We start from the raw sequence: 13,111 nt of genomic DNA on the forward strand, positions 1-13,111 counted from the left end.
TAAATCTTAGCTCATTCTCCCGTGATCAAAGCCTTGTATCATTTGAAACGCACACAAATTGATAATATTATTTGATGAAACTCAATACTGAACACGGTGAACAGTATGTTTGAAATTATTCTATTTGTCTTATAATGAAAGTGAACCTATTCATGTGTGAAGACAGTTGACATCTTCTAGATTGTCATATGATATATCCATTACACTTCGTTAAATATGATTTTTGCTCCGTGTAGTGACTGTAGTCGATTGCTTGAGATTACCAGTGGAATCTAATCCACGATAATATTTTTACAACGCCGAATTTTCTCCAAACAAAATTCGTAAATACTGACCGCACCATCAACTCCTCTTACTTAATAGATTGTTTCCTTATCATCGAAATTTTAAATCATGGTTTTTGTACGAATTTTATCAGTGCGCCTCCAGTAGCGCAGTCAATTAACATGTCAGGCTTCAGAATTAAACAGTAAAGGCCGTGTCAAGCGGAAATCTTCGTTTCCGACCCGATAATCGTGGCGGTTATGCATATTATTGCTTGTTATAATTAAATGATTGAGGGAGGTGCACGTCTTTTCTTAAAAACAAAAGGAGGAGAGTTAAGAATGAGACAATTAATCTTTATTCTTAAGCTAATTTACGCAAATTGCTGAGGTTAGTTTCAGGGCATATGAACAAGCTCATTTAACAATCCTCTTACGGGTAAGGTTAGTTTAGGAAAGGTTAGGTTAGGCTAGGTCAGGTTCAGTTAGGTTGGGTTCGGTTAGTTTAATTAATATTCGTTTATATTTACAGGAGTTTCCGCACTCTCATAGACAAACATGAACTACTACTCCTGCTGCTGCTGCTGCTGCTGCTGCTGCACTCACACGAAAGTCTCACGATTAGGTTTTGTGAGAGTGTTTTTTTTAAGATTGCCGTGGCAGTACAGGAATACATTAAGGCGAATAATAAAAAAAATAATAAAGTAAAAACGAGTACCTAATTTCTGGTTTTATAAAACGATAACAGCTCCATTGACAGTTCGAAAATTCTAGAAAAGAGATACTATCACTTGACTCCTGCGTCTCGGAATAATTTTTTCGAAATGAACTGGGACAAACGGGACGAGACGAGAAATTGCCGGGACAAAAATAACGGGACAGAGGTTAAAATTTGTCTTGATATAAACGTATGAACCGCGACAAGACTTGTGTCCCGGACTTTAAAACTTGTGTCCCGGTAATTATGAAACGATACGAGACAGGTATAAATGAAGCGAGAATTAACGTAACGAGACAAGACATACTTTGAATATTTTAGACAAAACAAGACGTTCTGAGCGAGCGGATTAAGGAATAACAAGTTAGATCTTGATTGTTAATGAGCAGTTGCCAGTCATGTGTAGATGGGGTGACATTTGGCTGCGAAACTAATTCTGCAGTTAAATTAGTGGGCAGATTTGGCAATGTATGGCTGAATATTGAGTGAATGATGTCGCTGTCTAGACTTTAATCGCGCCTAACGCGAGAATTGTACGAGTTCAGTACGCGTTCCATTCGAGTTCAGGCGTGTATCGCGAGTTAGTGACACATCGTCTATTAGTCTGTTAGAAGACTGTGGAATGATTCTCTTTTCTCTAGCCATGCAAGATGCCAAGAGTCGAGGCAATGCTTGGAAATTTTTTTAGTAGCTCAAAGCCGTGAGACTCATGATGACAGAGGTGTAAGCCAGACCAGCAGCCGATGTAAACTATGTGGCAATATTTACAAGCCTAATGATGGGAACACATCATCCAGAACCTCTATCACTACAAAATGTCATATTTCGGGTGCAGGTGTTACACCACTTATCACATGATACCAAATGGAAATAAAACCAGCGCAAGGGCTGTCACTCCAGACCCTGTTGCTGGACCATGTAGCAGTGGCAGTGGCCAACTGATGGACCTAACTAGCGGAAGCTTAATTAAGGTATAGACGCTGTCATTGAAATTTTTTCTTTAATCTTTAATCACCAAAAATATATTTAATGTACACTCCAGTACAATGTTGCAAATGGAAAAAATATAGAAGATATGCAAATTTTATAATTATTATATGCCTTGTCAAGAATAAGTGCCATGTTATAAAACAATATGTAGCAAAAACCATCTTAATTGCCGAGCCCACGATAGGAATTATCAGTGAATACGTCTCAAGGTATTGTGCATGTCTGTTAGCTAAAAACAGAGTAGACATCCAATCATTAAGCGGTTCGTCCCCATATGTCTCGTTATAAAAGAAATAAATTCCGGGAAATTTCAAACCTCCTATTTTAACCGGGATGTCTCGTGTCTTCTCGGTATCGTCACTAAATTCCCACGGAGTCCCGGTCTTTATTGCGAACCGGGACAAAGCTTCTTGTCTCGTCTGATCTCGAATGGAAAAAAAGTTCCAAACGAAGGAGTCTAACTTTCAGTTGTTATAGTACAGTCGAAATTAAAGAATAAATAAAAAGTTAAAATGTAATTTCACAAATAGAAGAGAAGCAAAAACAGATAAAACCTATCTATTCATAATTTTTATTGAAACCTCCCTCTCAAGTTGTATCTAGATGCTTAAAGTCTTTATCGATATTGGCAGCTGCACTGTTCGGCATCAGGAAAGACGGAGAAGCATTATGCGAAAAAGTTATCGCGCTAAAATTCAAATTCAGCGTGCGAAAATTCATTTCAAGTTTTTCATTGGCCTGACTAGAAATTTTTTTTAATGTTTCCATTGACCATATGGCATGTTAAGGCATGTTGGGGGATGGCAATGGCGTATCTTTGCTTTCTATTGTCGAAGCATATACGTAGTGTTTCGTGAGTGGCTTTAATGCCGAGGACGATGCAGTGTGTTATGGTGGGAATTGAAGTAACTGCAGCGTTCCGTGCATGTGTTCAATTCGACAGGTGTGCGTATTTCATCTTGTGTGGGGTCGGGTTGTGTGAATACTGTTTAAGTAGCCCGAGGTTCTGCGAACCATGGGTATTGTACTTGTTCTTTGACGGAACAAAAGAACCGATCTGCCGACCAATTCCCTCAGAAACCCGCGAACCAGCGGAGATTCGCTACTAATTCTTCTGATTGATATTTCTTGAAAAACTGCAATGAAGTGAAGCAGCAGTTGGTGAAGCGCGATATAGCAAAAAATTACTGCTAGTTTATTCTGCTCATTTTTATTCAAAATCAAAAGACGCAGCAATTCTTTAAATGTTCCAATACAAGTTTAGTTGCTATCCGAATGTAAACGCGTAAATTCGTTCTACGACATCAAATGTTTAGCTTGGTAAGCTAGCCACAAGTGTTCGACGAGGTCAACGCGCAGGTGTTGGTGCTGTTCAGGCTTTGATATATTAGATATAACCACAGCACTCATCGTGGTAGCGGTGGAGTAATTATCCGTCCAAACTAATGAGTCGTACACATAAGAACAATTTTTCGTTAGGACGCTCGTCATTTCAGGGTTTCCAAAATATAGAATAATAATGTCTCTACGCATCAAACTGAAGCAGTGATGTCAGTTTCTCTAGTCACTTTCAAGCCAAATATCTGAAAATTTTAAGCCAGGAATCCTCGATAGATTTTAATGCTCTAACCGAATGCTCTAGAGTATATCAATTGTAAAAGAACCATTGTATTAAACTTTTTGCGGTTAACTGAACATATACTGTATGTCGCCTCGAAAAATCTCATATTAAATCTCAACCGCGGCTTATCGCCTCGCCGCCTGAAGAGATGGTGTAATATGTTTCATTTGGAGAAAATCATCGGAACCCCCTCAAATAATCGTAAATTTAATGTTTTGAACAATAATTATTTTTTTTCGTATCTCTGGGCATATGCGCATTAATCCGTCAAAACAAACATACACATCATAACTGTGTATAATCATATTAAAAAATAGCCTCTGCTAGCTCTTCTAGCATCCTTCAGTTCAGTAAGTTTTAATGTCTAAACTTTATAACTCTTTTTTTTTGTTCCAGTTTTTCTTCGGAATTGTCAGAAAACAATTTTTTTAATTTAGTCAGCCTATACAAACTAGAAATTTACTTAATAGAGATGAAGTAATATAGTCCCATGTAAATTGATGTTCTCAACGCGCTGGTGAAAACAAAATCTCAAATCAAATCAAACTCGTTTCCATCAAGTTGAGCAGCAACAGCGTACGTAGGATAACATGGGGCAGCGAGCCCACTGCGGGTCATGGGCCCATAGCGGGTTTCTCGCTAAGTATGGCAGATATTGGTCCGTGTTCTCTAACGCCGTTCGACAGTTTCACTTGGATGAAGTGTACGGATTTACGTTTTGCTAAGTGTTTGCGCTATTAAGTTACTTGTGAATAACTGTTTTAGCCCAGATAAAAATTTTTTCCCGCTAAATAAAACTGTTTTCCATTACTGTAGATGAAGCTGTTGAAATTACTGTGAATTATAGTTTGACAGGAATATTTATAGGGATAATTTTGAGATCAAGCTTAGACTATTAGCTTTTAAAATAAAATGTTGACACGATATAAATTGAAATGATACCTAGTGGGCAACGGGCCCACGCGTGTCACAGGGCAAAGCGCCCATGGTGAAGTCTTGTGTTATACATCTTTAAATTTGTCTCAATGACCTTTTCAAACTATGACTAGCTTTTTGAATTACAAATTACATTTCATATTGCATGATTTTTTGATTTGCCGCCTCAAGGCAGCAGGTGCAGTTTCTAGTTATGCGTATTTATGATCCCTTATCGAGTTATTGACTCTTGCCTTTCCAAAAGTTGATTTCAGTCAACACCAATTAGCCAAAAGCTGATAAGTTTTTATGGTGTCGGCTGAAATCACGAGGTACGAATTCTCTGCACATAATATCTGGATTATGGAAGAAACTGGAACGAAGATTTTTCTGATCAACTAAATATATTTTTCTAGTCAAGGATACATTTTTTCATGTCAAGGACGAATTTTTTATCGCAAGGATATATTTTTCATGTCAACGATATATATATTTTTACGTCAATGATGTTACCGTGCTAGCGGGTGGGACAAACCCGTTGTCCACTTCAGAGTTAATTAAACAGTGGAAGCTATTAATGTTGTTTAAATGAAAGAATTTTCTATTAAAATTACATTTAGGGCCAGTACAGCAAACAAATGAAACAAGTGAAGAGTGTGGCATTGATCAGTGGCCTTAACTGGCAGTTCCACTGATAAGGGTTATGAGGACTGTTGGCTGTTCTAGGCCAAAACCTTAGTTTATAGGGAGCACAGGGCAGGACTAGATTGACTGAGTGACACTGCAAGAAAAATAAATGGAACATAAATAACCCTAGAGCTAAATAAAGAATTCACAAACAAAATAATTAAATCTCTTAACGAATGCCAGAATTTAATCTAAAATATTTATTGGGGCTAAAAATGCATTAAAACTATGATCGTTAGACAAGAAATAATCAATTAATTCAAACAAGAAAATTACTTCAATAATCAAGATAGGCTTGGATAACTAACGCATGAATAAGCAAATGATCATTAACTGCAGTAAAGTGCATAATGAACAAGGAATTTACCACTTGTGAAAGAATTACAATTGATTCGACAAACAACTAACGCAGTACACAAAATGTTCCGATTTCGGAAAGCAGACTTACCAAGGTTTGCACTTCCAGACTAACACAACACGGAATGCCAGTGGCTGCTAGTTACTAAATGGCGGAACTGAATTGAACGCGACAGTCGTTAGTTGTGCAATAATTACTCTGAATCAAAAATGGAAAATAATTAAATCGAGTCAGGAGTTACTGAAACATACTTAATTAAAACACAGACTGGTTGAGTGATAAAAGGTCAGATGCCTTCCGGCAACAATGAAATATTTTTCTTCACGTCAGTGATAGATTTTTTAAGCCAAGAGTATATTTTTTCAAGTTAAGGATATGATTTTTTGAGTTGTTAATATATGAATGAATGTCATATTTTATAATTTTTTTTTATTTTAAACTGTATAGTGTTGTTTTATCATTTTTAAACGAAAAAATGCAATCGTGGTAAAGGGACCAAGGGCGGGCGCCTTGCCCCAAGCCCATGGGCCCATTGCCCCAGGGGTGGGGCAATGGGCCCATTTTGACACTTTTTACAAAATAGTGTTTCATTAAAAATAGGCGTCTAATTCACATCATGCATTCCTCATTAGTTGTGCCTTTAAACAAAACAAAGAACCACCTCGTATCAATTAAAACTTCATCAAAATTTTGTTTAAAAATAGGGGGGGGGCGGGCTGCGCGCTGCCCCATGTTGCCCTATATATGCGCATAATACATACATATTTTTTTGGGATGTATCAGATAAGGTCAAATGTGACTAAATCCTATATTTAACGTGTATATAATGTGTCCTTTCTATAATATATAGTGCGTATATTTGTATATCTATATAGTTAGGACGAAAGTTTAGCTTTTGTGTCTTTAGGGTTGAAATAGGAGAAGCAGCAGCTGTTAGCAGCAGCAGCATATACGTAGATAGCACGTATGGTTCACTCCGGCTTCTTGGAAGGTTAAAGAAAGAAGGGCAGCAGCAGCAGCATATACGTAGATATCACGTAAGGTTCACTCCAGCTTCTTGGACGGGTAAAGAAAGAAGGGTAGCAGCAGCGTATACGTAGATAGCACGTATGGTTCACTCCGGCTTCTTGGACGGTTAAACGAGAAGGGCAGCAGCAGCAGCATATACGTAGATAGCACGTATGGTATAGCACGTAAGGTTCACTCCGGCTTCTTGGACAGTTAAAGAAAGAAGGGCAGCAGCAGCATATGCGTAGATAGCACGTAAGGTTCACTCCGGCTTCTTGGATGGTTGAAGAAAGAAGGGCAGCAGTAGCGTATATGTACGTGGCGCGCATAAGACCATACTGCGTAACCCAGGGGTTCTGAGGCAAACAATTAATAAACATTTATAATATTAGCGATAACATAGAAAGTTTAAGACAGTACGGATTTATTGATGCAAAATATATAAGATGGATCACCAAATTAAATTATGTCATATTACTTTGAAAGATTCGACTATTAGAGAGGCAGTTTGAGCCACATTTAGTAGTGGTGCAATGGTGTTAGTAAGCATTATTGGCCCAGATATGTATATTCTAAAAATAGTTTAATGCAATATTAACGTTTGATACTTATATTTAAAGATATAATTTTAATAAACTGGGTAAATTTTAAGTAATTGCATATCATGCAATTAGTGATGAAGCTGATTCGATCTTATTTAATAGAAGAAATTGGCACCAGAAACTAAGGCATGACCATCGGATGTCTGTTCTTGTGACAAACGTTTAGATATGTAACGAGCATAGTAAGCTATTTCGTATTTTAGCAAGAAGCCCAAAAATTTGATTTAAAATTTCTAAATTACAAGAAATTAGAAGTTTAATTTATACTTTCTAATTTCGTGCAAAGAATCGCCTGTTCCAGCATAATCCATGTTGTAAGACCAATATTGTTTAAAGGCTCTCACACCTAGTAGATAGAAGTTACGGCATTCAGATTTTACCTAAGATATTATACAAAAATTCATCGCAAATCAGCGTGCATGGAATGAAGAACGAATACGAAATCGCGAAGTATTAATGTTTGAATAGCATTCAACAGGAATCAAAATGAACAAAAGCTGAAAAACTGGCACTTAGACCGGTAAATGTTACTTGTTCGGAAAACCGACATCAGAAACGGCCATCAGATTTAGTAAAAAATGCAATCAAGAAAGGAAAAACTATTGTTAGATTCAAGCTCCACAGTAATATAATGGACATACTGTATGCTATAATTTAAAGTAATTGTAGAAACGGTCGACGTAAGATGGTTATAAATTAGAAAGATGTTATCGGCATTTCTGCAATAAAATATTGACTTGAAATTAAGAGAACAATTGGCCAGCGGAACAACCTCGCGAAGTTTCGGAAGCGTTTGGTACACATGTGTATCCAATTGACCAGGTGTGTGTCAGTTTCATCCAGTGGAGGGTCAGGTTGTGCGAGTGCTGTTGCAGTGGCCCGAGGTTCTGCGAACTGTGGGTCGAGTATTTTTTCTTTGACAGAGCCGAATATCCGATCTGCCGATCTATTTCTTCAGAAGCCCTCGAACCAGCGAAAATTCGCTGATGAATGTTCTCATTAATGTTTCTTGAAAAGCCGCGATGTAGGGGAGCCGCTTTATAGGTGTAGTGCGATTCAACTAAATATTATTGTAAGTTGATATTGCCTATTTTTATATAAAAATAATGAAAAGAAAAGACGCAGCAATGCATTTGAAGTTCCAATACAAATTTAATTCTTATTAGAATGTACACGAGTAAGTCGGTTTAAAATATCAAATGTTTAGTTTGGTAAGCTAGCCCCATGCAAGTGTTCAACAAGGTCGATGCGCAGGTGTTGGTGCTATTCAGGCTTTGATATATCTGTTGGAGCCACAGCAATCATCGTCATAATGGTACGGTGATAATAAATTCAAACTAAAGAATGGTACGAATAAGATCCATATTTGTTCGAACGCTCGTCAGATCAAGTTTTACTTAAATCCAGAATAGCAATGTTGCTGCTCATCACTCCGAAGCTCGAGGTTCAGATGAGAGGACTTTTTGATGTAACGACGTATAACATTGCTGCGGTGTTTGTATCTGTGATACCCAACAGTAAGAAGATACTTATGATGTTGTGTTGTTTTTTTATACGTGTGAAGACAGTTTTAATAAAATGGGTCGCTTGGTCTTTATAATGTAGTTTAATTTAGAAGTTGGCTTTAAAGTTAGTGTAATTTCTGAGTGCCGAGCCGACCGCAGGCCACTCACGGTCCAGGGAAGAAGAGGAGGGACTGAAGGGGCACTTGAAAGTGTCAGTTGAGTAATTTGTGAGCTTGCGATGCTGCTGATCTTGTATCCTGACGCTGCTGATTTATTTAAAATTATTTCCTGATGCAGATAATCTTGTATCAGATAGTATGGGAAACATTAAAGTCAGTCATAACGACCCTACTAAATGAGTAATAACAGAAAGATTATATTCTAATCTGAAATTTGACAATAATTTTGATGATATCGTAATTAGGTAGTGGCCCAATTGACTGTCCCGCAGTACCCCGAACCGGGGTACTGCGCTTGAATAGTACTACATCAACCGCAAAAATTATGGATAGGTTTTGCCTGGTTTTGCTTCTCATTTATTTGTGAATTTATGTTTTAACTTTTCATTTATTTTTTAATTTCGACTATACTAACAACTGATAGTATCTGTTTCTAGAACTTTAGAACTGACAACGAAGCTTTTATCGTTTTATAAAACCTGTAATTAGGCGCCCGTATATATTTATATTATATTTCACCTTAATGTATTCCTTTACTGTCATGACAATCTTAAAAAAACACTCACAAAACCCCATCGTGAGACTCTCGTGTGAGTGCAGCAGCAGCAGCAGCAGCAGCAGCATTATGAGAGTATTAGTGCATGTTTGTCTATGAGAGTGCGGGAACTCTGGTTAATATAACCGAATATAATTTAAACTAACCGAACCCAACCTAACTAAACCTAACCTAGCCTAACATAACCTTTCCTAAACTAACCTTACCCGTAAGAGGATTGTTAAATGAGCTTGTTCATATGCCCTGAAAGTAACCTCATCAGTTTGCTTAAATTGGCTTTAGATAAAAAATATTAATTGTCTCATTCTTAACTCTCCTCCTTTTGCTTTTAAGAAAACACATGCACCTCCATCAATCATTCAATTACAACAAGCGATAATATGCATTACCGCCACGATTATCGGGTCGCAAACGAAGATTTCCGCTCAGCACGGCCTTTACTGTTTAATTCTGAAGCCTGACATGAACAAGATACTGAAGACACAAGATACTGAAGACACAAGATACTGAGACACAAGATACTGAAGACACAAGATACTGTAGACACAAGATACTGAAGACAAAAGATACTGAAGACAAATGATACTGAAGACAAAAGATACTGAAGACACAAGATACTGAAGAAACAAGATACTGAAGACGCAAGATACTGTTAAAAATTCTGCAAAGCGGGTGATGAACTAATTTTTATTACTTCTCAATTGAAAATGTAACTAGTTTATTGCGCGTGCGTTCTTGTGTACGTTTACGGTTTGGGCCTTTTTCTACAAAATTTTCAGTGGTGTTGTTTTGATTGAAGTAAAATTTGTTTTATAAAAGATTATTCAGTGATTATATCGGCCATTGAGGAGTAAATTATACGGGAAGTATTTTATCCGGCGCTGGAAACTGTACATTGGACAAGGAAATCGCAAAGATTCTGTAAAGTTGGTTAGATTTTCCGTAGATTTATTCGTTTTTTCACCTCTGTACCACCAAAAATCTCGATTTCTTCTCAAAATCTTGAATTTTAAGACACTTGGAGTCATATGAGCTACCTGGACGGTCGTAAGTGTCTCGGCTTATTTCGACACGACCGCTCGGTGAGGCCTTGAAAAACCCAAGTGTTTCAAAACAGGGGTTTTCTCTGTCTCAATTTTTTCTCAGTGATATTAACAATTAACTTAGGACGGAGTATAGTGTGCATCACGCTCGATGCAGAACTCTTCTTGCTTAAGCGTTCCGTGCATGATGTGGCCTCCATGGTGCCGGGATTAATAGTTAAAAGAGAGGAGATGATCGCATATACAGTACAGTGGATGTTAACGAATAAATTGTTTACTAATTCATTGAGAATTGTAGGTTTGCGTTTTTCGGTCCACCGCAGATCTTGAGGATTATTTCTATGCCTAGGCGTGTGGTTGGTCCAATTCTGTCTTTTTCCGGGTAGTCTCTTACTTTTCTTTAGAAATGATGATATTATCCTGATGAGTGCATTTGTTGAAAAATGAACATGGACCCAAGAAATCAATTAGAAGACCCTTCGATTTAAAGTAATTTGAGAAGACCAAGGGAATTTTGTAGATCTTCAGCTCATCTCATGTCAACCTTCAAAAGGGTAAATTGGGAAATAAAATAATGTCTTTGAGCTTTCTTTCAGTGATTGCTTGCCATTCCTGTCTAATAAATCTTGTACGTTCCAGAAACTAGAAAATTCATCAGATATACAGGTTTTCTTTGGAGCTAAGCATGAGGTGCACGATGAAGTGTTTTTTGGGAGGCCTGCTGGTGGCGGCGCTCCTGGTAACCGCTGAAAGCCTGGTGGGNCGTATAATGTTACGACAAGAAAGTGAGAAAAACCTTGGTAATCTTTGCAATTAAAATCTATTTTTATTTCTGTTAACAGAATTCCATTTCGCGAACTTTACTGAGGACAGCGACGTGGCGGGGTTGACGGTGAAGTATGAGGATGTGGGCGAGTGTGCAGACTTGACGACATACGAGCTGACTTTCCTGGACCAAACGGTAGCAGTGACACGAGCAACTGCCAACAGGATAGCTTACGCCTTCACACAGTGCGTCGACGTGACATTCACTCTGGTGCGCTACCTGGGCGGCTTGGAAATTGGAAATAGATCTGTTACGCAAGACTTCGCTCCGAAAGGTACTTATTTCGATCAGTTTGTGTCAATCTAACACTTTTGTTAAAAGCTAAATAGAATAGATGGTAATTACAAGGTTAGGAAGCAATCATGTGATATCTTTGATCGATGATAATTGAAGGACGATTTTCCGTGACATATTGGTGGTATGCTTCAACAAGCTGAAATTCCCTCAATTGGTGCATACCATCAATTCCCTCAATTAAAAGATCATTACAATGTGATTATAATTATCATTACAGACTTCAACTTCATAAACTTCATGGAGTCGTCGAACGATACTGGCTACAGCTTCTCGTTTGACGAGTCCTGCTTGTGCAAAGATCGAGCCACTTACACCCTCACAATCAACGACGAAACGATTGATGTAAACTACGGCCAAACAGGGCACCACGCCAAGACGTTCACAGCGTGCATTCCTGTCGTGACGTTCACACTGCGCCGTTATGTGGGGGGCGTTGAGTACGGAAATGAGGGAACCATAACTGACTTTGCCCCTCAAAGTGAGAACGATCAGAGTTTACAGCAAGCAGACGTACGACCTACCAAAGAACAAGTTACAACATTATAATCTGAAATTGAAATATGGTAGATTTCTTTATTTCCTTCGGGAAACTCGCTGATGATAAATTAATGTAATTAAAAAAATTATGACACTTCACCTAATACTGTTTCCTAATGGTTTGATGTAATGTGTTTGTTGACAGATTTCAAATTCCGCGATTTCAAAGAATCTTCGGACAACACGGGCTATACGTACTACTTCGATGACGATGGTCTGTGCACTAGCTTGACCAATTACAAACTTTCCATCAACTCCGACACCTTTGATGTGACGCGCGCCCAGGACGGCTCCAGGTCGCACACCTTCACGCAGTGCGAAGAAAACGTAAAATTTACGCTTCGCCGCTACGTTAGCACGAGGCTCATCGGGGATCCCATTGAACTCACGGATTTTGCCCCGAGAAGTAATTCTTAGAGACTTTGAAAGATTAAATGCTTGCGGAATGAATACGCATTACAAAGCTTTGTCAGCCTCTTGATTTTAGTTATACCTAATTTATTGTCTCGTTATAATGAAAATATTCCAGACCTGAAAATTTTTCAATCGTATGTTGGATATTTTTCATTATATGTTGTTCGTTTGCTCTTTTCACACTGCATTCATCCACGCTCCAAGCCTCATCAAAGAATTGTTTTTTAAATACTAGATCATTTTCCGGATACATGTTTTTTGCAGGGTTAATGGCAAAATCTAATGAATTTGTTCTCTCATTCAGCAAATGGTTGTGATGCAGTCGTGGCCAAAACTTTTGTCACAAGTGGCATTTTTTGTATTATTCAATTATGAGGTTTAAACTAAATCTTTGAATGTTAAAGATTTGTTTTTAATTTGAATACAAAAATAACATTAACAAGGACGAAATCCCGCACGACAAATTCGAAAAATGGCAAATTTCACCAAGGTATCAATATTTGCAGGGCTGACCCTTATTACGAAGAACCTCTTATACTCTCTTAGGCGTGTTAGAAATCAAATTCTGAATGATGATTATATCAATAGAGTT

General features: G+C 37.9%; 1 protein-coding gene across 1 annotated transcript; it reads left to right on the forward strand.

Annotated features, from left to right (window-relative positions):
- The first annotated feature begins 8,576 nt into the window (after positions 1-8,576).
- On the forward strand, positions 8,577-12,522 carry LOC108676720. Its single transcript, XM_018164849.1, has 4 exons — positions 8,577-8,679; positions 11,288-11,545; positions 11,786-12,046; positions 12,251-12,522. Exons 1-4 carry the CDS (start codon positions 8,577-8,579, stop codon positions 12,520-12,522), a joined length of 894 nt encoding a protein of 297 aa, XP_018020338.1.
- Positions 12,523-13,111: the final 589 nt, after the last annotated feature.

This window comes from Hyalella azteca, unplaced genomic scaffold (genome assembly GCF_000764305.2).
Source record: "Hyalella azteca isolate HAZT.00-mixed unplaced genomic scaffold, Hazt_2.0.2 contig11394, whole genome shotgun sequence".
NCBI classification, from domain to species: domain Eukaryota; kingdom Metazoa; phylum Arthropoda; class Malacostraca; order Amphipoda; family Hyalellidae; genus Hyalella; species Hyalella azteca.

Excerpts from the sequence above, each read along its gene's own strand:
- LOC108676720 (XM_018164849.1), top strand. The coding sequence starts at position 8,577 with ATGTTGCTGCTCATCACTCCGAAGCTCGAGGTTCAGATGAGAGGACTT. Across the intron at positions 11,546-11,785 it reads GCAAGACTTCGCTCCGAAAG|ACTTCAACTTCATAAACTTC; the intron begins GTACTTATTTCG and ends TTATCATTACAG. Across the intron at positions 12,047-12,250 it reads AACTGACTTTGCCCCTCAAA|ATTTCAAATTCCGCGATTTC; the intron begins GTGAGAACGATC and ends GTTTGTTGACAG.